Source organism: Mya arenaria, chromosome 6 (genome assembly GCF_026914265.1).
Source record: "Mya arenaria isolate MELC-2E11 chromosome 6, ASM2691426v1".
In the NCBI taxonomy this organism is placed as follows: domain Eukaryota; kingdom Metazoa; phylum Mollusca; class Bivalvia; order Myida; family Myidae; genus Mya; species Mya arenaria.
The window spans coordinates 71678798-71702923 of record NC_069127.1 but is presented as its reverse complement, the minus strand read 5'-3'; the positions used below and the strand labels follow the sequence as shown (position 1 = coordinate 71702923).

General features: G+C 34.3%; 1 protein-coding gene across 1 annotated transcript; it reads left to right on the top strand.

Moving 5' to 3' along the window:
* The first annotated feature begins 414 nt into the window (after window positions 1-414).
* On the top strand, window positions 415-18340 carry LOC128238019 (protein dachsous-like). The gene is made up of 22 exons (XM_052953588.1): window positions 415-563; window positions 1947-2118; window positions 4100-4144; window positions 5496-5606; window positions 7021-7131; window positions 7346-7448; window positions 7584-7681; window positions 8291-8467; window positions 8735-8869; window positions 9281-9442; window positions 10330-10547; window positions 10882-10975; window positions 11339-11412; window positions 11826-11910; window positions 12885-13016; window positions 14611-14669; window positions 14922-15060; window positions 15357-15442; window positions 15707-15781; window positions 16204-16260; window positions 16744-16896; window positions 17627-18340. Exons 1-22 carry the CDS (start codon window positions 415-417, stop codon window positions 17766-17768), a joined length of 2577 nt encoding a protein of 858 aa, XP_052809548.1. The 3' UTR covers window positions 17769-18340.
* The last annotated feature ends 5786 nt before the right edge of the window (window positions 18341-24126 follow it).

The window sequence follows — 24126 nt, the reverse complement described above, 5'->3', positions numbered from 1 at the left end:
TGTAAAATTATAATTTTTAGACAACACTTAAAGTACAAGCTTTAAATTACCTTTTAAGTAAAAAAAGGGGGGTCAAGTTATTCCTAAGAAAAATCACTCCACTTGAAAAACAAACTCTGAAAATTGCACCGTCCGCCATGACAGTTCTTCCAAAATGACCTTTCAACAATAGGGCAGCGGTTTATGCTTTAATCTCTACTCTAAATGATAAATCAAGCAAGAATAGATACTTAAGGTATAAAAGTTTCATGAATAATGATAGTTTTGATTTACAGTGAATTGAGCATGTGAAAACATGTCTATCAATCATAAGAACTTTTTTTTTATTGAGAATTTTCCACACAACGGAAGTACATATGACGTAATGGTGACGTCATTCCTTTAAAGGCGTTTTGGCGAATAATAACTAGCAGCATGGCAGAACCAAGAGAGGTCGACAGCGAGGTGATAATCAATACACAAAGGGAAACAGATGGTATAGACGAATATGCATCTTTGGATTCTGTATCCGAGGCCGGGTCCACGGACCACATCACACTGGATGATCTGCAAGGGGAAGCTTTGTGAAATGATTGCAGGGGTCACGGGGCTTTAAAATTTCTTGTCAAAAAGATCCAGTTGTTAAATATGGGTATGGTAAGCAGGATTGACGAGGCTCCAGCATCTGCTACAGCGACAGGCGGTACCTTAATTACAACAACAGGTGGTATGAATAACAGTATCAGGCAACGTGAGTATAGGTCTTGTAATGAGAAAAACGCCAGTAATGTTGATAACCAGTACGTTACAGGTCAAGCGTTCAATGCAGGCGCATCTTCATATGTTCGTTGGGGGACAACATACTATGGCGAGGGGCATACAGGACAAGTAAACACGGAACAGAGCGTACCACGGTCTACAAGTGCAGCAGGACTTACGGTAACCCATTCTTTCGAGACCATACTCCAATGCTGCCCCCAATAAAGTTGCCAACACTTACAGGGAAGGAATATTAAGTGAGGTAGATTGGCACAATTTGAAGAGAAGTTGATTGACTAGTTACCGCCAAGGCTTAATGGGTTTGGAGCACAGTTTGTCTCCTCGCAGTTAAAGTCAACTACAGTAAACAACTATCAGGACTTATTCAGCAAGCTTAATAGCATGCCAATACAAGTAGATATCTATTACATTTTATTAAATATTAATTGATACTTAACCTTGAAACGTATTTGTCTCCATATTGAATTTCAGTGTCGTTATGATATGTATAAATTGACTATATCTGTAGAATGATTGATATTACCAAATATATGATTACCTTCACTTGTGTAACATGCAAATCTGATACTACTATCACTCTGTATAACATTGTACTTGCCAATGATATGTTTTCACGAAAAATTATATAGCCAGACAGAGCCCCTGTTGTTTTATACCGCGGTCTAAACAACGTAGTTGACACGGTGTGATTATGCCCCATTTTGTAGACGGGATAAAACAACAGTGGCCCTGCTAAGCTTTTATACGTCATGTACATGTATATATGATTATTGTATTTCGTACTATTAATCAGTTATTTCGAATTCCTGTACCCGATTACCAATATTTTAACATGCGTTTTTTATATATCCTATTCATGTTGTTGCATACATTGTAACCTGAATTAGTAAATAAAACGAGTTTTGAGTTGAGTTGAGTTGAGCAGGTTCCCTACAAATAAAACATCCAGGTCGTATGCAGTCCAGTTAAGCAGGTGAAACCAAAAGCAGGGGGAGACCGTTGAAGAATATTCAATAAACATCAAGAGACTGCGATAAAGCGCACGGGTTTAGGGACCGGAGGACGCGCGACGACGACCTCGATTCTTTGAAGGACTAGAAGGCGAACAGATAAGGTCTGAACTCGATTTTAACAAGGTACCACGAACCAAAGATGAAGCTGTTTGTGTAATTTTTAACTGGATTCAGATTAATTAAAGAGACAGAAACGGTAAAAGCGCGCACCATTACGCCGTGGGAGCAAAAAAAACTAGACTGGAGCAAAGGTAACTTTCACGTTAACGGATATGAACGATGTAACACGTATACACAGTTCAAAGGCGAGAAAAGTGACGCCACTAACCGTGTTGAACAGAAGCAAGTAGAGAAGCAGACTGATTGTTTAAAGGCCTGAAGATCAGATTCGAGCGGTTAGAAGGACTGGTGACTGGAGGAAACAAATTAAAGAACGTAGATGGTGTTAAGTTGGTGGATTGTTAGTATTGCCTAAATCTCGGGCACTACTCGCGGGAATGTCAAGACCGGAAGGAAAAGCGGACGGATCGAGATGCAAATACAGGTCGAAAGGAAAACCATTTAAACGACCAAATACCGATCCGAAAAGCCTAGGAAAGGTCCTGTTAATAGGGCAGGCCTAGATGCCATAGTTGAACTTATGTAGGTGAAGGGATACCAGTGGACAGGGAGAGGACCGTGAAGAGGGCCGTCTTGGAGATGTGTGTATAAAAGGGGATGTGTAAACTAAGTTCCGGTCACGTTCACGGCGGATACTGATGTCTCAAGGGGCAATCGTGTCAACATAAGTGTATGGAGCTAAACAGAAAGATGGCAGCGATGGGATCTGTTTTTACAGCAGATCAAGCGATTCGGAAAACTAAAAAGAGGATCGTTATAGAGGTCAAAAGACACGGAAGTACTTTTAAGACTAGAATAGGCGTTTTGAGGGATTAATAACACTCAGAACAACCCTAGCGTCGGTCGTGTCGCTTTGAGATGTAGGACAGCCGTTTGCCTTAAACAACATGATTAATAAATATACAGGTTTTTGATATAATGTAAAAATGTACATCGAAATTGTATTATGGAAAACATCAATATCGATTCATTAATGTTTATGAAGGGCCGTGTTTTGTCAACTGCAAATATTGCCGTGTGCGTGTCGCCTGCTTTGCTTTGGTGTAATATATTTATTTTCTGATATCTGGAAGTCAATTAAGAAATGGTTCCTATGTTACAGATCCCAACGATGACGCGGCACATAATTTTGTTTTGTCTCCTGGCATACTCTTGCTGTTCAGGTTTGTTTGTTTTTAATAGTTTATTGTTGTCGTTTGTCTTTGATAATGGTATTTTGGTAAATGAAAATATTTATTATATTGATGTTGATATTCTTTTTTAAAGTTTGATTAAACATATTTTTACGATTAGTTTGTGTCGAGTTGTGGTAATTATCTTTGCATTACTATGCATCATGTGTTTGTTTGTTTTATACTTGAAGATGTTCTCGGCCAGTTTAATTGCTCATATTGCTCAATTGTTGGAAATTTCATAATAGTGATGAGCATTAACGACACCTTCGAAACAGGTAATTATGCTGTGTTTCCTGTTTGGTGGCGGATATTATTATTATTATTTTTATTATTATTATTATTATTATTATTACTACTACTACTACTACTTCTACTACTACTACTACTCCTACTACTACTACTACTACTACTACTACTACTACTACTACTACTACTACTACTAATAATAATAATAATAATTTTATTATTATTTTAAATATTATTTAATTATTATTATAGTGATAAATCCATTCATGTATGGTTGTCTTTAAAACGCCAATCTGTTTCAGATTTTCTGTTTTGTTTTCTTTTGCAGATGATATACTCTTACAGTTTTCCGAAACTGAAGCATTCATACCAACTGCAGCATGTGAACAGCTATTTAATACTTCTAAAACAGGAATGCGGTTGCTCTATCCAGCAAAGTATTACTGTGTAAGACATTCAATTCACCATTGTAAACGCATGGCCGTTTTATTTAAGAATAATAATGATTAACAAGCTTCCAAAATCATTGACTGGGTAAAATCCATTGTTTCCTTGACTCAATTGTCTATGATGGTTTATGATTTGGTCAGCTATTATAAACAATGTGATTGAAAAACCGTCGGCAGCAATTGAATTACTAACTTGAGTCGCCATTAATTTGAATTGCTTGCTTGACTCAATTGTCTATGCTGGCTTTTGATTAGGTCAGTTAATATTGACAAACTTAAATACAAAACTACATTTGGGTATCATTATGACACATATGAGTATTTTTATTTTTTGCAGATGACATCGTCGTTTAACGGATGTGAAATAACGGATGGAACAATGGTTTGTACCTTACTTAAGAAGGTTGTATTAAGACTCTTCCATTGCTTATAGCTGATAGCATACCACAAACCACAGTTTACTGAGCCATTACGGTGTACTCAGTAATCATTTGTAATGTCTACTTTGTCATAGTCGTAAATTTGTTGAAACTTGTTTTTATGATAGCTAAAACAAGTTATTTTCCTTTAATATGATAACGTATATTCCAAAACACTTGACTCTCTAAGATAATTGACAAAAAAAAAACGTTTATGTAATTAACAATTTAGCAACATCTTTTCAGACATATCGAATTTCTCTTGAAATCAGCGTTACCGGGAAAGTTGATTACAAATTGGAATTTACTGATGATGTATACAACGCAACTGTAAAAGAGGTATTACACATTTCCCGCATTTTATTTCTGTTGAATATTGCTTTGAAAAGTAGCTTTTTCTAATGCATGCGTCACATTCAATTCAAACACCGAGCGTTCGCGATGTGGGGACTACGTAAAACGTCTCCAATACAAAAAAAAGTTTATTTCTACTACATTTTAAATATAACTTCTTAGGCATCTGTGATGCAATTTTTATCAAATTTCATTGCGCTGTTTATTGACATAAAACGTCGACTGAGTTCGATTTACAGCGAACTTTTCCCCTTGAACTTTAAAAAATGTCAAATTGCATATGTCGGCTCTTTATTTTCAACATTTCTTATTTTATCTTTACCAAACTTGTTTGCACGGATTTGGGGTATACCCTGAGTTTGATTAACAGCTCTGGTGGTATGTCCCTTGGCTTGTTAAAATTGATCATATTCATTTTTTCGGCTCTCTTACTTAAACATTCTCCATTAAATTACTACACTTGGGAGATAGAATCGCGATCATGATCTATAAACAGCCATTTATTTTCCTTTCCAAAGTTTTGATAATTCTAGTTTTTACCACTTAAAAGGGGATCGCTCATGTTATTGGACCAACTTTTTGTTCAGTAATGCATCTCAAAACGCTTATATTATATTTGTTTTACTCTTTATTGCCGAACTTGCAGAAAAATATAATTTAGGTATATCAAAACGATTCACCACTCTTTACTCCGTCATAAAATAAAAAGTCCATTCTACAAACACGAGCGTGTCCCTTTAAGACAGTATGTATGATATACTGTTAGCAGTGATAAAACACCATTGTTGATATACAGTGCGTTCATACATATTTGAAAACATTTTCAGCCGATTGCTAAATGTGCATGCCATATTGTAATAATACAGGCTCTTATCATGAATATACGTACTAAAATTTGTTTTGATGAACATTAAAATATATATTGTCATACCAATTTACACTCACCCTTTCCGATTGCAGGATGAAAGTAATAACACACGCATTTTGCTCACCTCACCACTTGCGCTGAACTTAACGGAGTGCAAGGTTGGAGGGATAGAAAACTACCCGAACAGGCTCTTCGAAATCACAGTAGGCTTACTTTTTACCCTCCATCTTATATCCAATGTAACGACTAAGACATACATGCATGTCGGCCGACCCGAATCCTGTTCTGTATTATATTTTTCAACACTCGGCTCGACATAAACCTTTGGCCTTATAAACTCAGCGAAGTCCGTTCCTCATCCCAGCATTGTTAACTAACATGGACAAGTAAAATTGTTAATTATATGATGACGAGTGTCAGATCTGTGCTGATGATAAGCAAAAATATACAAACTGACGAAGTATTGCCAATATTCCGCGCTACATCCATTGCAGAAATTTTAAACAAACTATATATCATATTTTTGTATTTCCGTTAATAAGTTGAATGAATATTGAGATAATATAAAATAAAGATTATATTTGCTGGAATATAACCATCTAGGCAAAAATTGTTCCAAATTAAATTGTTTACAAACATTAGGAGATATATTGTTAAATTACACACGTAGACCATCAAGCAAATAGCTGTATCTATATATATATATATAGTTGTTGGATCTTCGATTTTTATGTAAATGACAAATCTGTAAGAATTAAATATTCGATCATGACCAACATCCATTCGTGGTTTTCCAGATGTTTAGCAAAGGTTTAGTTTTATTGCATAAGTTTTTATCCTGAAAAACCAAAGCAACTTGATGATTTTAAGGCCATATCTGGGCCTATTCTGTCGAAATAGTATAAAGCTGAAGTATCATATTCCACAGTTAGCCAAATTACTGACGTAGTCGTTGATTAAATTATTCCGAATCCATTTTAATGCTTGTTCATGGAATATATTAAAACAGTACTGATTGTATTTTGTTCTTGACTTTAGAACACCAGCGGACTTCCATTTCGATGGGGCGCCATAACAAATCCCAACTATCTTTTTCTCGTTGGACAGTTGGATTATGACCGTGGCCAGAAAGAATACACTATTCATATCAAGGGAGAACTTTATGTAATAAGTTATTTTGTGGCTATATGATTGTTTTCAGTTGATAAAGATAACGTGTCGCTTGTATCCTACAGATGCTCTAATTAACGACGAATGCAATAATGAATTCTGATGTTTCAAAGTGTAAAGTTTATAGAAAAAAACACACCACTAAGCGTTGTATGAGTGACATATAACTGTTTAATATCTTTATAAATACCGAACGGACGAACATTTTAAACTAAGTTTTATGAGTCATTATTAAAGTATAACGTTGTTTTACCGTGATATCTAACGCCAAGGTTCATAACGCAGACGACCGACTACTTGAGGATCTTGTAACAGTAAATACATGTATTATTTATCACATTTAAGATATGTTTTAATCCTGTCAAAATCAGCATATTACGATATTATTTCCCGACTTTGCTTTAAACAATATTGTCTTAGTATTTACATTATTGTATGCCGTTGCAGCAAGGTCTTCCGGGTTCAGCCACTGCCGAAATAAAAGTGACTGTAGACGACGTTGACGACCAAAACCCTGTCTTCACCAGTGTTACGTATAGGCTGGATGTGGCTGAAAACGTATATATATTTAAACAATATGCATTGTCCATCAACATGTTTAATAAGTATGCATTTATAAAAAAAGAAATGAGTTTCATTTTTTTGACAAATCGAAGATCACATTCATTATATGTGGAAAATATATCAAAATCAATTCATAATCCTCCACGTTTGTAAACCATATTAAATATTATTTATCAAAAGTACGAAAGTATCTCACACATATTTGCAGAATGCGTCGGCTATAAACGTCTCGTTAGAAACAATACCGCCACTGCATGCCTACGATCCCGATTTTGGAATTAATTCCACAATCAAGTACTCGATCAAAAAATGTAAGCTGATAGTCAGTGGAATTGAAAAGTGAAAAGAAATTGTGTTTACTTCTTTGTTTGTTGAATTAGAACTGTATTTTTCCTGGAAGCTCATATTTGTAATTATCGAAAATGTTGTTGTGTGATTCTTTTCAGCTCCTGATTTGTTCTCGATTGATGAAAGTACCGCTGAAATACACATTTCTAAACTCCTTGATTATGAACAAACCTCTGAATACACCGTCACGATTGAGGTAGGATGATTGTGATTGTTCAAATTTTACCATTTTTTTATTGCTAATTAAAGACGTTGGTATGACATGATGGTTCAATTGAAAACTAACATAAAAAGCTGTACTTGAAAATACTTTATCATTTAATATGTAAGTTCGACTTTCGTAGTTTTTAATAAATGTTTGGGCGAGTGTGAGGTTAGTTTACAGCCCTAGTAGTCTCGTGTTTCATTGACAGATAAAATGCGAGCATGCATTAGTAAATCGATTTTGATGCGTTCTTTGTCTGTTTGTTATGTTTAAACCGTTGTATCTCTCGTTCAGTTTCGTTTTGGCCCTTTCAGTGCGCCTGTCAACTTGGATTGTATTTAAAATGTTAACTACTGAACTTATCCCGGAAATTTTCAATTTTCAAAAATTGTAGTATTGATTACTTCTGTATGTAACCGCTTATTGTATATGCATGCTTATGTATTAAATGATATATTTTATATATAAGCATTATTTGTCCAGGATAATTATCAATTGTGTATCTATAAAATTATATTCATTAGCATTTTCATGAGATAAAATTCTTGTTATTCACGATCAAACAAATACGTAAGAAACAAAATCATTATTTACGAACAGGCTTATCAAGAGGACAGACCTAGTACACGGACCGCCCAGACCACGTTGAATATTTACGTGATAGACGTTGACGACAACGGGCCATACTTCAAACCGAACGTTGTAAACGTCACAGTGTTGGAAAACCAATTGAACGGAACTCGGCTTCACGAAGTTAAAGCTTTAGATATAGATACGGTAAGATATACTATCTTGAGTGCTTGTATTTGACTTTTGCTTTGACATTTTGTTGCATGTAATGAATACAAAACATACGTTTTGTTTAAACTCAAAAACATTTCTTTTCAAAATATGTACCTTTGCTTTGTATTGTTACCATATGTTGAGCTGTTCGTATAAATGAACTCGCTTATTATGGATAAAATTGAAGACACATGCACGTATGATTAATAAACACCAATTTTGGTATGTTAAGTCGTCAAAATGCAATTAATATCTTTATAGGAAGAAAAAGGATACATATTCTACACTCTGGCTGGTGATGGTCCTTTTGAACTGAAGACAATTGACAACCGAACCGCAGTATTGGAAGTTAATGGAAAGCTAGACCGAGAAACTAAATCATCGTTTGTACTTACTGTAAGGACTACTTTCAAATATACAAAAATTATTAAAATTTCGACCTTTTTGGCATCCTTCTGTCTTCACCTTGGTCTTTTATTCTGTGGCGATAGATTTTTTCCTGAAGTTTCAAATATTTAATTTTTAAAGACAGTTGTATGAGGATGCATCCCGCTTTAGTCGGATTCGTTGGCAGAAACCAGTATTTATATCCTTTTCGAGTGACACTCAAACCATGGATTTTTTGGTGTAAAGCGATCATCTAAAGAACTGAAAAAGCCCAGCTTTGTCTAAAACAACATCAACACACAACAATAATTGTGTGGTACTATAGAAGCAATAAGTAACGAAAAAGTGGACGAATAAGTAAACATAATGAAAATACTGAATATCTCAATATATCACTCTCATGCATTTAATGGATTTCAGGTTATACCTCGGTCTGTTCTGAACGAGGTGGGAAAGAACAAATTAACAGTAAACATCGAGGTTGCTGACATCAATGACAACAGTCCCGTGTTCATCCAAGGTCTTTACCATTTCAACATTAACAACACCATCAGTCTGTCCAAAGGAATGACAATCGGAGAAGTAGGCATTGTTTTCATTTGTTGTGGATTTGTTTATAGTGTCTTTATATTTTCTTTAATGTCGTAAAGACAGCATGTTCACGTTTGTTTTGGCACCATTTAGTTTATTTATCTGTGCAAATTTCTTTTATGTTAATGTGGAAAAAGCTTCCCTTGTGGAGTTGAAGACTTAATTCGTTCTCCTCAGGCAATTGAGGAATGTTATAAACAAATGGTTCCCTATAATGAATGCTCAGCTGTTGGTGTCAATGCAAGTACAACAAGTAGCCCTCATCCGGCGGCTAGCTAAAAATACGCCCTTAACTACGTCATCTAATAGAGGTTTATGGGAAAAGGATATGACATGGAGACCGCTGAATGACTATAGTATTTAGAGTGAATACATTATTACAAATGCCTACTAGCTCAGCTGTTTGTGTAAGTTGTAGAACAACACGTAGCCATCGTCTGGCGGCGTGCTGGAAAATACGCCATTTACTACGTCCTCTTATACAGGTTTATGGGAAAAGATATGACATCAGACACCGCTGGGTGACTGAAGTATTTAGTCTGAATAATTTATTTCAAATGCATTGTGTCATGAATATAACAGAGAAGTATTCCTCTTAGCCAAGCAGTCGAATACCTATGGTTTTGGTACTCGACAATAATTATTATAATTCAGTAAAAATGTATTGTCAGTAAATATGGGCTTTAAAATTCTCCTAAGTGACTATTTTCGGCATAGACATGCATACCTTCGGTCCTTTAGGCATATATCGGTTCTTTTTAAACCATGCACTCGTGTACATTTGCTTAAAGTAAACGCGAACATAAACGTCATGAAATGGAAATAGTTATTTCAAAACACCATGCATGAATATTTTTCTACTTTTGTGTGACGTGCAGGTTACCGCGGAAGACAAGGATACGGGAGATAACGCTGATATTATCTACACAATTCTTAAGAATGCAGTGAATGTTCATGACTGCCAGCAGTTTACGCTGCCCTTCGATTTGGACTCTACAACTGGAAAATTTGTTATGACAGTGAGCGATTTGCATTGCGAATATTATTCGCTCATCGTGGAAGCTTGCGATAACCCCGTCCCTAGCTTTCCAGCTCGGTAATATACTTTTATACAAGAAACATTTTGCGAATTCTTTGTCATTTTACATAGTAATGCATACTGATACTTTTTGCTTGTATCATGGTAAATTAGTGTTTATAAAGGATGAATGTTTTCTCAAAGACAATTAAGTCACTATGGACTATATTATGCAATGATACGATGGAAACAACGGATGTCAGAACAAGTATTTTGACAATAAATATAAAAACACCACTTATTTGTCGACTAACCATTAAGAGGACGAACTGCCGTGACAGTTGCAAAAAGAATCACATGTACAATTTGTCTTGTAATAGGAATTGAAGATTTTCAACAATCTATTTTACAGACGTTGTGAAACCACAAGCGTAGATATTAAGCGTTTTGTAGCCGACGGTATTCGGAAGTATGTCAAGACGTTTGATGTCAAGGAGAACGACCCAGTTGGGACCTATATTGGAAATATATATGTAAAGATTGTCATTTTGGCTTCTGATTTTTCATTTGTTGTTGTAAAAAAATTAAAGCTTAATTGTTGTTTATTTATTTTCTTAACACGACAACTGCCTATATTTAAAGAATTTCTTTTATTTCTGTTAATTTATGTGTTACAGTATCACTTTTCATTGCGTCATGGTTTGTGACCATTGACTGATTGTAATTTAACTTGGATATGTTTAATCCCTTCACCATTATTTCGGCACAAAACAACAGCGTTTCTAATACTGAGTCAATTAATTTTGTAAAAGGTATGGAATTATAGTTAGAAAATAAATTTAGAATCTTGATTTAATTAATTATTTCAGTGCAACGGCCAAGGTTTGATATATGACATTATTCCAGAAAAGGCGAGGCTGGCATTTAATATATCCGACAATGGGTATGTTATTTATTGATTGAAGTTTATTGGAAGATATGTAGTTTGTCTTTGAGGAAAGAAAACCTACGTTTTTCCTTTCTTATTATAAGACTTATTTTTTTCTTAGTACTATTTAATGTCCAAGGCATTTCTCGAAACCAATTAATTGAAACTTTATATATCACAGCGTAATATCCGTTTGTGCTTTAAAAAAGTGTGTCTAAAGCATAACTTGGAATCTACCAAAATCATCTGAATGAATCTTTTGCCCTTATACATTGACCCTTTTCTTCGTATAAATCTTGTCTTAAATATCAATTTTAAACTACTGGAAGGTTTTTTTTGTTAGACCCCCATCTTATTGTATCGTTACCTTTTACAATATTCTTCATTTGTACGGCGTTTTGAAAACAACATGTATATGTTTTTTCCAGAGACATGTTATTGACAGCAGCGGTGTTAGATAGGGAAAATATCAGCTCGTACGCCCTCATTATAGATGTGAAACAGGGTGGTGATGTAAGTAAACTAACGTTTAGGTTGAAAGTATGATTATTTTAAGCATTATTGAATTGATAAAAATACATTGAAACAATATTATACATACATTAGTGTAAGAATTGAGGGGATAGCTAAAGCTGAAATTTGTAATTCTCTCTATTTCTAATATGGTGCGATAACCAACCTATCAAACTGAAAATGACTTTGCAATTATTGTGTAATTACGTTATATTTGATTATTACTGCTAATTCTCCATTTTTGGTAATTATGAAATGAATTAAAAAGACTGATTCATTCGGTTTCGATGTTGTTTGGAAGACAGGAGGGAGAAAAAAGAAAGTTCAGAATATGTTAGTGGGTATGGATAAAAGAAGTAAAATGATAGTATAAGTTTATGGACTCTTTAATCAAAATGAAGGGAATCATTTTGATTTTAGTATATACATTGCAAGCATTATGTTGCAACAGAGTGAGTGAAAATACGAACATTAAGAAAGAGTTCATTCCAAAATGTTCAAACTTTGATCCTAACGGAAAATTTATGCGAATCTTAACAACATAGGTTTTCTTCAAATTTAGATGATTCCTGTTATGAAACGAGATGCATGAACTTACAAAATGATTTTATTTGAAAACAAGCCTTTTAAAATAATTTCAACTGATAACGAATTTTATAATATCCGAAACAAATTGTGCATTATATTCTTCTCGTCACTATGTCTTATACAGTTGTACTAAAACGCGGCTTCTGTGAAATTATTTATGAAATACACATATTGTACTATGGTTATGTTTTTCATACGTTAATCACTTGGGCCAGGATTAGTATGCTGTACTAGGCACATTTCCTTCGTTCGAAAATCATCGATATAGCATCACAAACAAGAGGGTATTATGGATTACACATGTTATGCTTAGCAAATAAGATGTTGTCAAGTTTGTTTTTGTATTTTATTTCGTATTCGACTTAATTAACCCTCTACAATTTCAGTTAAAGTGCGTATACAATATCTCTGTCAATGTGATAGACGTCAACGATAATCCTCCTCTGTTTACAAGTGAAAAGAATGTATTCTACATTACCCCTTCTACAGCTGATGGGTCTAAAATTGGAACCGTAAAGGTAAGTCACCCTTGCTTTTGTCGAGTTTGTTTGTTTTTTATGTTTCATTAATTTTATATTAAGGTCGTCCGTTTTATCCGAAGAAGACATGTCGAGGTATTGTGATAGTCTTTGTGTCGTCTCCGTCGTTGTCCGCGACATACAAAGCATAAACATTGGCCACAATTGGCGTTTCACTTTTACTCTGTGGCGCTCACATTATATTGTACTTATACGAGTAACAAACAGAATAAAATTTAATGACGTCATTCTGGTGTAGCTGCGCTTTTGCAACAGAATATTTATAAAAATAAATTTGACATAGCATTAAGTGTTAAGCATACATAAAATACATATCTTACTTAAACAAGCAATTACCCTATATATATATATATATATATATATATATATATATATATATATATATATATATATATATATATATATATATATATATATATATATATATATATATATATATATATATCACATGCTTACCCTTGTTCTCCGTGTAATATACCCATTGCGAATATTTACACATGTGTAAGATAACCTATCAGACATTTCTATTTGCCAGACTACTCACACGCAACCTAGATATACCTCCGCATTGTTTGTAAACAAAATGGTCAAAATGGTTTAAATGCCAACAAATACTTACCGTAATAATGGAGCTGTAAGACTTCCGGGAGACAAATGGCTAACGAATCATAGTGCCAGAAAGCATCTTGTACAAAAACTTTCTGATAACAATATTCCGCCACCCAGATAATGCAGATTATTAGTCACAAAAATATCCAGTCAGTCAACAAATACAGCCACACTAATGACAACACCACAAGAACATTTCAAACATTTCCATCTTAACCAACACAAGCAATGTGCAATCAATGCCAATTGCTTGCAACACAAATACGAATTCCATGGCTGCTAGAACATCATGTTCTCTGGAAACATTCTTGGTGGATTTTTTCAACATTAACATTCATGCAGTACAGAGTCAGGCTTCGCCGTAATCATCTGCATGTTGTGAAACTCCATGTACACTAAGAAAACGCTGCAAAATCATCGTAGAAAGCGAAAGCGAATAACTTTTAAATCCGTGCACCCAGTAAAACTTGACAGACCTATGTAGGTCACATAAACCGCGTAAATGCATGTACTCTGAGTGTGACGTCATCAAATTGTGTACTTATTGGGTTTTATTGGTTAAAATCGTTCGTTATTCATGTTGTTGGATATTCTACTACTCATTTTAATATTTGTGACTTGTTAAGCGCTTTATCAGAATTAAAACTTGATAACTGCTAGTTACTTTTGTCATTTTAATTTGGAACTATTTATATGGTGTATCGTTGACATTCTACTCTGAGTACTTTGGCTGTCAAACAATCGGTTCAGAAAGTGGAACTTAATTGGTAATAAAAACACCGTTTTAAGCATGTGATAAAAAAGATCTGACACTCGTTGTCATTTAATCGTCTAGAGGCTCGCTTACTAACAAATTTCATGAACTCGTTTAATAAAATGTAATAAACACGAGTTGTCATTTAAAACAAGATTTTATCCAAAAAAATAAATATATATATATGACACACCGTTTTGATTTGTTTAGGCAGAGGACCATGATACGGAGGAGAATGCACGAATCAATTATTTCTTAACTGATAATGGGTATGTTTATTATACTGGTGGCAAGGTAATTTATTCTTTCTATCCGTGCTATTACAAAACATCTAGACCATTAATAAGTTAATTTTATTTTTAACCATTTTACAAATATCGGAAGTTAAAATAGCTATATCTGTGTAAATTTACTTTGTTTAGGGAGACAATCTATTGAATGGATGTACTTTTTTTAGAATAACCACCGCCAATAATTAATGAATATCCAATTATGAAATAAAACGAGTGCTATAATTGCAGGGCTTCATTGTTCCATATTGACAATCACACGGGAGACATTTACGTGGACAGTCCAAGTTCGTTAGCGGATATAACAAAGTTGTACTTTACGGCAATGGACATGGGTACACCATCTCTTCGATCAACAGCCCTTGCATACGTAAGTTGCAATAAAGTGTCACTTGCGAATTATCTCCTTCCTTGAACATATTTTACTATGATAAGGATTATTTTAAGAGGTAGTAATCAGTCAATGGCATTTATATGACAGTTTTATACACTGCATACACAGTGTATATCTTTACATTGCAGTGTTATCAGATATGCTATAATAATGATAAAGACGTATTGTTCCACATACATACTGTTCCTGTTGTTTGGATTTGTTTTACTTTGTTCCGCAAACGATACATACACATGGAAGGATAACGGAGGAAAGAATGTCTTACTTTTTAGGTCGCACATGGAGATGATGGCTTCGTTTCAATCAAAACACCTTTAACTGTCGAACAACTTACACAACAACACAGTTATTTTGAGCAGTAAGCAGTTATAAAACTAACAAATAAACTGGATCCTTGTTTATCTACAAACAATTACTTATAAATCGATTCGCCATCTATTTTTTAGAATCACTTGCATTACTCCTTAGTTTCCACTTTCTTCAAAATTTTATTATCAAAAACTTTCTTGAACTATGACCAATTCTGTTATGAAAATAATGGTTTGTATTGTCATTATCCAGGCCTGTTTTGAACAATGATCAATTCTGTAATTAATATAACTGGCATTATGTTATTTTTCAGCCAACTTAGCCGGATTTTAGGGTTGCCGGTGAACGTAAACAACATTATTGAGCTACAAAATGACAAGCTCCACAAGTTGGTCAATACTTTTTAGCTAGATCCTAAGAAAAATACAGAAAGATTTTCAATTAATTTCCTCAGATAAACCTGGTTCTGTGAAAGGAAATATCGAGTTTATTTTATGAGCACTTAGGGAGATTCATTCCTAGCTTAGTTTATAATAGTTTCTTTTAGCTCCAATGTGACGAAAGCTGATAACTTATAGAACAAGGCTCGAGTTTATCGCTTTGGTTGAACAACATACTGGTGTCCATTTTGAAAGACAATGGGATAATTCTCCTGATGGGAATCAACTTCATATTAATAACTAACTAACTAACTAACTAACTAACTAACTAACTAACTAACTAACTAACTAACTAACTAACTAACTAACTAGCTAAACTAATTAACTAAGCGACTTACTTACTATGTATAAATTTGCGTGTTTTTTTCAGGTCACAGATGAAACTGTCGCCTAAAGACGAAAGCATCGACAATTTTTTATTCATTAGGTAAGATTTGATACGACCCTGTGTATAATTCAATGTAAATAGAGAGGTTCAACGACGGTACTTGAACGTGTATGTGACTACGTTTTGTTTTTATCTACTTTTGAGTGCAACACAATCTAGATATGTGTACAAACATTAAACTGTACTAGTGCGTCGAGCTGATATCGAGGGATCATCTATGTCACACATGTTTGAGCAGGCACATGGAAGGCGCTTTTTATGATTTATGAAACTGCATTGTAAAAGTGAGTTTGTGTGTGTGTTCTGTAACTTGGCTACACGTACAAGATATCTGCAAGTGACTGTTGCAGTCAAACCGCAATTCGATCTCGTACGGATCGCTTCATATACATGGTCACACAAGTTCGCGACTGCTCTATTTTTAACTGTTGTTGTTATCTCTTGATTGCATACTACCACAAGGTTCCCATTCAATCCGCATGTTTTAATTCATAGCTGTTAAGTTGTTTTTGTACTCAACAGCTACGTGTATAACCACTTTGAAGAAATTCGGTCCCTGATGTATACTACTGAACTATTGGGAGGTACCAATTTTGGTGCGCCTGAAATTGGCCTTATTGTCATGGCAGTGGTCATTCTTATTGAAACAGCAGTTATTATACACAGACTGTTTGGGTATGTATTTAACAGTATCCATTTTTAATATAAACGGGAAGACACATTGATAAAAAAATAATTCCCAAATTGTTCTAAAGAAGCAATTGCACTTTGCATTACATATTGATCCATTTTGATAATGAAGTTTCGTGGAGGACTAAAAATCTTGAAATAGTAACCTTTAAAACAAACCATTAGTGTACTCCCCACAAATGAGGTGTTTATGGGTTATTAGAGTCACCCTGGTGTCGGCAGGTCGGTCCGATGCAATTTTCTTTGTCAAGAGCATATCTTAAAAACTATGGGATAGAATCTGAATTTTAAACATTATGCTAGGAAGTGCAATACATAGGTACAATTACTATTTTTTTAGCTAATTATAGATTGCATGCCCTTTGTTACTTTCTTTTGTCCGATACCTTACTTGAAAACTACTGGATGTATTTTAATTGAACTTTATGCAAATCTCAAGCACAATTAGAGGAAGTACAGCGTATAAGAACCATGAGTATATCCACTACTTTTGTAACATCGTCATTTTAGTTGGATTTTACTGCTATTTTTTATATGGTCCGCATTCGAGTTTTTTAATCAAATTCAGTGATACCTCTGGTTTCAAATACTTTGTTTTATATATCGATCCAATTTTGTCATTTATACGAGGTTAGGTATCAGTATTACTTGTATAAGCCTAAGGTCTAACGTTTCGAAATAAACTTTAAAATTGTAAACTTACTTCTATTTCCAGCAAAAAATTGACACAGGTAAGTCCCAGTTTTGAGGTGCAGGAAATCAGCACCGAGCTGACCGAAGATGAACATAATGAAGAAATGGACCCGGACAATAATCAAACTACGTCCAGCAGATATAATGAAGAACAAGTAGAGTAGATACAGCGTCCCAACAACAAAGTTCCTGAACATTAAACCACATTTGGTGATTTTTCATTGGAACAGAATAATCAAACTCATTTTTGAGTGTATATTGTTTTATTACTGTTATAATGTGTTCTTTATTGAAACTTATAATGTCAAAAGAAACTGGCGTGCGTGTTTTGAACATAGACGAGTTGTCGCATATAAAGTTATATATTCACTCGAACTATTTGCAATATTGTATGATACATTGATAGACATATAGTGAAAAAGAATTTAGTAATACATAAAAACACATACCATAAACGTTTTGTATGTATGTGAATTTTGGATGTTCTGTGACCCCATATTATATTGGTATCTTGTGAAATAATTTCGCGTGTAAAATGGAAAATGTAAGAAATATACTCACAGTAGTGTAACAAAACTTTTTTCCAACTTTGAAGATTGCAAAACAGGTATTTTTACGTCCGGCACCAGTTGAAATAATAATAATTATAAACCACGCAAACTTGTTATATCATACACCGCTTAAACCTCCGGTGAAATAAATTATGTGTATAGTGTCTGTTTGTCTCCTTGTGTTTATCGATGAATGTGTGCTTAGGACCATGTATGTATCGATGAGTGTCTTTATGTCTTTAATCGTGTGCCTTTAATCAAGCTTACGATTAAAATTGACAGCTGAAAGCTACGGAATGATTTGTTCTCTCGTGCAGAATTTTATCCAAATGAATCGTTTATTCGTTTTTCTTACTTCATGAAAACAGCCATGAGCGATCTCTATTCATTTTTATCTCGGAATGGTATTGTTGGTGCAGTTTTACAAAACCTAATAAAACTTATGTGCCAAAGACAAACAGCCATGAATCCTCTTTGTTTTGTAAAAATATTAAGTCGTTCACAAGATGATATAATTACCACTGACTTGTAGAGAGTAAGGGTTAACATGCCGTTTGGACCTTCGACACCTTGGGCAAGACACAGATATAGGTTACAGTTTCTCAAAAACACAATGGTGCTACGGGATTAAAAAGGGGATAGGCTAATGAAACAAGATATTGCCCTATTGCTATGTTTGTCTGTCTCGGTAAAATAAATGAACTATATTTGCCGGTTAGAATGTTGGATTTGCGTAGGGTCCAGGCTTATCCGGGTGAGTCCAGGATAGTCCTGTATTGTTCGGTATACCGCAATTGCAATTTTTAAACTGCCGGGGCGTTCCGTGTTAGGTCCGTAGCTAATCTGTGAAATGGTCCGAGATGGCACCAGATGTCATCAATGTTGACACCGTGTTGGTCCGAGTTATTCCTGGACGATCCGTGGCGCTGCTGTGGTGATATCAAGGTTATCTTTATTTATCCGTGTTGGATCCGTGATGGTCAATGTTAATTCGTTATATATATATATGGTGCCGTGATTAGGCATGTCAGGTGTTTTGCGACTGTCGATTCAATTTCAACCAGGACCAACCCGGTCTACCTCAAATCAAGATATCCCTAGATCCGGGTGTTCCGTGTTAATTCGTGATGGTCTGTGTTAGGTGTGACTCTAGCTTCACAGACAGACGCTCAACGAGAGAGGCACAATGTCAAAAACACACACACACACACACATATATATATATATATATATATATAAAGATCATAAGCAGTGCATACCCTTATCAATTAATGTTAATAACGATCGGTAAAAACAGGCGTTCATTGAGTTAAACATTTGATAATGAGTAATTTCGAGCCATAAAGTAGATGGCTTTGTATTCAAAATGTCATAGAAAGGTGATTGACATAATAGTCACAGTGTGTACCCAATATATATGAAACTGGGTCATAATGTAAATCTTTATGAACAAGGTCAAGTTCGACTTATTTAATGTTTGGTCAAAGCGTGGCTAAATGCGTCAACATTTAAAAAAAAAATGTTGACACTAAAGAGCCCCAGTGTCTATCTAACCTTGATGATAAACGTAATGATGTGGGTATCTGTGTGTGGATGTTCATGCATAGAAATATCACCAAGGTCTAGCATTGAAACACATTGTCTCTTTCGCTCAATAAGGTGGTGGCTCATATGGCAAGATACTGATCGTGAATTTATGATGGTGGTCATGTTATTTTGGTATCCTTTTGAAATGGTTGTATATAAAGGGAAATAATATGTGAAAACTATACTGTGAATAACATTAACCTTTTAAATCATACAACACACAGTGGCTTAGCATGAACATTCAACCAGCATATTGAAAACATACGTGTAGCAGACGATTTGAACATCAACATCAATTTAAATCCGTCTAGTAAAATGTGTAGATTGATAGACCGCTTAAATTATAAACAGCTCATTAACTAACCGACTCACTTCTAGTTCACTTATTGACCTAATGTTCATTATACACTCCAATCAAGTTCTTTCAAGATTCGTCGCAGACCCTTTTGTTCAAAATCTTGTCCGGTTTTACTACTTGACTGTTGCTGTATTGAAATTCACAAAACCTACGCAGACTTACTTTAAGCGCCAAACATGGTGACATGACAAAGGCGACTATGAAAAATATAATGATAAACTCAGCTCACCGACTGGCCATTTATCGAAAACAAATGAAATGTAAATGTTACTGCAGCCACACTCTCATACTCATTCTTAAAATCAGCCTCCGAGAGCATTCGAATAAAAACGATACTATTCACCCCGGTCACACGGATAAACAAAGAGGTAAAACAACATATGAGACAAATAAGAATCTTTTCTTTTCTATCGTAAAATCAGAAACAAAATCAACCATCCCTTTATCTCGACAACGTTCACATACCTCAAGTCAGCACCCATAATATCTTGGGGTAACCTTCTCTTCAGAGGGCAAATGGCAATCTTACATATCTTCAAGCATCAAAAAGGCATGCCAGAGAAGTGGTTTTCTTAGGACACTATTTATAATTTCTTTTGCAGCCTTAGATAAACAGTATGTTACTGTTATCGAACCTCTACTCGGGTATGCCAATGTTTTCTGGGACAATTGCAGTAATGAACTAAAAAATGAAATCGACGCTGTCCACATGAGCCAGCTAGAATTGTAACCGGTGCTACAAAACTTTGTTGTATGACCGACTTATGTCTGACCTTAACAAGGATAAGCTGGCGGAAAGAAGACGCAAACATCGCCTAATTATGTTCTTTAAGATATAAAATGGTCTTTCTTCCGAGCTTCTTACAAATCTGAATTCCCAACCAAAAGCTCAACCAAATGCCCTACGTAATCAAGAAGATGCTGCAGTTATCCCTTGTTTTACTCAAGCCTATGCTACTTCATTTTTGCCACTCAATATTCGCCAGTTGAATTCACTTCCTGAATATTTCGTAAACACACACATACTTGCAGCAAATTGAAATCCCGACTTAATATAAAATCAAAGAAACCACGGTTCCTGCAAACTGTTGGAAGCAGACATCATTAAGTTAATCACGCTCATGTGCGATTAGGATGTAGCTCATGAAATTATGACATTCATTAAAGAATTATTATATCCCTTCCCACAACTGTGCTTGCAGTGCCGTTGAAACTGTGTCGCATTATCTCAATTAATTTCCAAGATATCCAGATAGTTATATCCATGATTTACCGTGTGTGCCTACTTTAGAAAGTCTTCTTTTCGGTAACGATCGCCTTACCCCAGATGCCAATTTAGGAGTGTTTTTAACAATCCAGAGATTAATTGCAGTATCAAAGCGTTTTGACGCCAAACATTCGACCCTTATTAATGTATCGATCGCTCTTCCTCGGCCTGTGTGTGTGTGACATATTACTTTTGCGCTTTACATTATTCTAAACAAATTCAAGGTTAATGTAGAATAGTTTTAACAGTTCTTGTAAAAAAGATGTTTTCTGTTCAGTATTTTATTTGGCCTAAGCATCTTCACTTATGATTCCTGCGTATATAAAAATATGCCATTTTCACCAGAATAAGCAAAAAACTCTGTTTAATAGCTGTCAATATTTAGGTTAAATATCCATAAAATAATTTATAATTTAACTTTTTGCATACACAGAATGTATAATAATTTTGCGATTCAACGTTTGATTGCTGACAAGTCATTGATCCTCCAGTTGCGGAATACGCACATAAGTAGGAAATTTTTGAAAAGGTATACAAACAAATGGATGTGGTGAACACTTCTTCACTTCTTCATATAATTCTGTAATCACCAAATTAAACACAAAAACAAAAAACAATTGATTATTGACAAAGACAATGTCATTACCTTATTGTGAAAGCATGTATACAACCGTAATCTAACAATGCAGTAATACAGCTCTTTGTTATAAGGACGATAACAATATGTTGTGATAACATTGTGAAAGATATCCATGTCAGATTGTTCAATATCATTTAAGAATACGACAATATTTTTAAACGATGTATGACTTTTGATTCACGTTGTTTGTTCTTGAGTTTGTTATCAGTTGCCTTACGCAATGCCTCGAACATTGAAATGAATCTGACATCATTTAAAATGTCTTCACAATGTGTTTATTATTGTTGTTTTTATCTCCTCAGTCATGTTCACTTTCCTAGTCAGTATCTATAGTCATTCCCAATGTATTCATAACACAGAGAAAACTTCAATTGTATTCGTCGCATTAAAAGTAAATAGATTTAGCATTGAAATCATATTTCGCGAATAAATTGTACACCATATCTTTTGTTTTAAATTCTTATTGTGGAATAGGCATTTTCTTTTCTTTTGTAAGTATACGTTTGATTTACTATTATGATTAAAAATACGTCTGCTTCTCTGCTTTCTTGTAAGTTTGGAATAAAACTCAATTGAAGAGTATGCATTTAAATAAGTAAGTCTCCATAATGTGGATTACTACAGGTAATGCATTTTTGAATATTCTAAGTGCGTCCGCATGACTGGACCATCGCGTTTCATGTACGGTATGGAACTCGCGCAATACTTCTTTCGTAGCAATGTCTCGAGCCAACTTGTTATTGACCGCCACCGGGCGTTTCGCAGATTAATCAAACATGAAACTGATGTAATGAACAGTTGCCATTATGGTTTGGACACATAGAATGTTCGAGCAAGGATCAATGAACAAACGCATCGAGATAACACGTTTCATTGGCATGCTGTTTTATTATACAACCAAAATATTGCGGTAGGAAAATATGTGTACAATGAAAACGAAAGAACAGTAAAATATACAGCTTGGTTTTTACCGTATATATTAATTCAACCTTTCTTTCAGTTGTCATTATAACTTGCAATCCCTTGTAACAGTGTGTTTAAAACTATTTTAACTCTGGTAAAATACTAGTAATTAGCATTCAGGGTTAACTTACAAACTATTGGACATAGATGCATTGGAGATGTTCGGTTGCAAAACATAAACTATATAATTATGTGAAGCAGAATACCAGGACGGCAGGATCAGAGCCTATATATGTAGGACAGCACATTACCTTAAACAACAATGCAATGTGATTAATAAATATCCAGGTTTCTCCTTTGACAGTTTACCTCATTGGTTTTACTGGCTGTTCATATGAATGTAAAAATGTAACATCGACATGTTATTGTGAAAAGTATCAACAAATAATGTTTATTTAGGGCCGTTTTTGTACACTGTAAATGCTGTATAGTGTGTGTCATCTGCTTTGCTCTGTTGTTATATTTGCTGGGTTGAAACTTACATTGCCATTACATTTCTGACATCAGGAAGTCAATTGACAAATGGTTTCTTTTTTTCAGGTCCTAACGATGACAAGGCAAATAATTTTGTTTTGTCTCCTGGCATATTCTTGCTGTTCAGGTTTGTTTGTTTCAATAATGTGCTATTGTTTGTTTTTGATAATAAATTTTGGCTTATTTTTAATATGGTATATACATATTTGTGCTGCACTTGCATTTTTTTGAAATCTTATTTCATTAAAATAGTTGTACGATGAGTTCGTGTCAAGAGTTGTTATAATTTCTCTTCGCGTTTAATGCCCATATGTTTTTTGTTTGTTTTATGCTTGTAGATGCTCTGCAGCAGTGGAATTGCTCATATTGCTCAATTGAGGAGGATAATAATTTGATAATATTGACAATAAACGACACCTTCCAAACAGGTTATTTTTGTGTGTTTTTGTTTGTTAGCGTTTAAAATTATTATAATTATTATCATTATTTTGATTGTAATTATTATTATTATTATTATTATTATTATTATTATTATTATTATTATTATTATTATTATTATTATTAATGGATTTATTCAGGTATGGTGGTCTTTAAAACGACAATCTGAAGTTTAAAATAAAATAATAATGTCGACATGTTTCAGATTTTCATTTTTGCTTATTTTTTTTTGCAGATGATATAC

Coding starts and splice junctions, on each gene's coding strand:
- LOC128238019 (XM_052953588.1), top strand. CDS start 415: ATGGCAGAACCAAGAGAGGTCGACAGCGAGGTGATAATCAATACACAA. Junction 8,870..9,280: donor AATCATCGTTTGTACTTACT/GTAAGGACTACT, acceptor AATGGATTTCAG/GTTATACCTCGGTCTGTTCT. Junction 11,911..12,884: donor ATGTGAAACAGGGTGGTGAT/GTAAGTAAACTA, acceptor CTACAATTTCAG/TTAAAGTGCGTATACAATAT.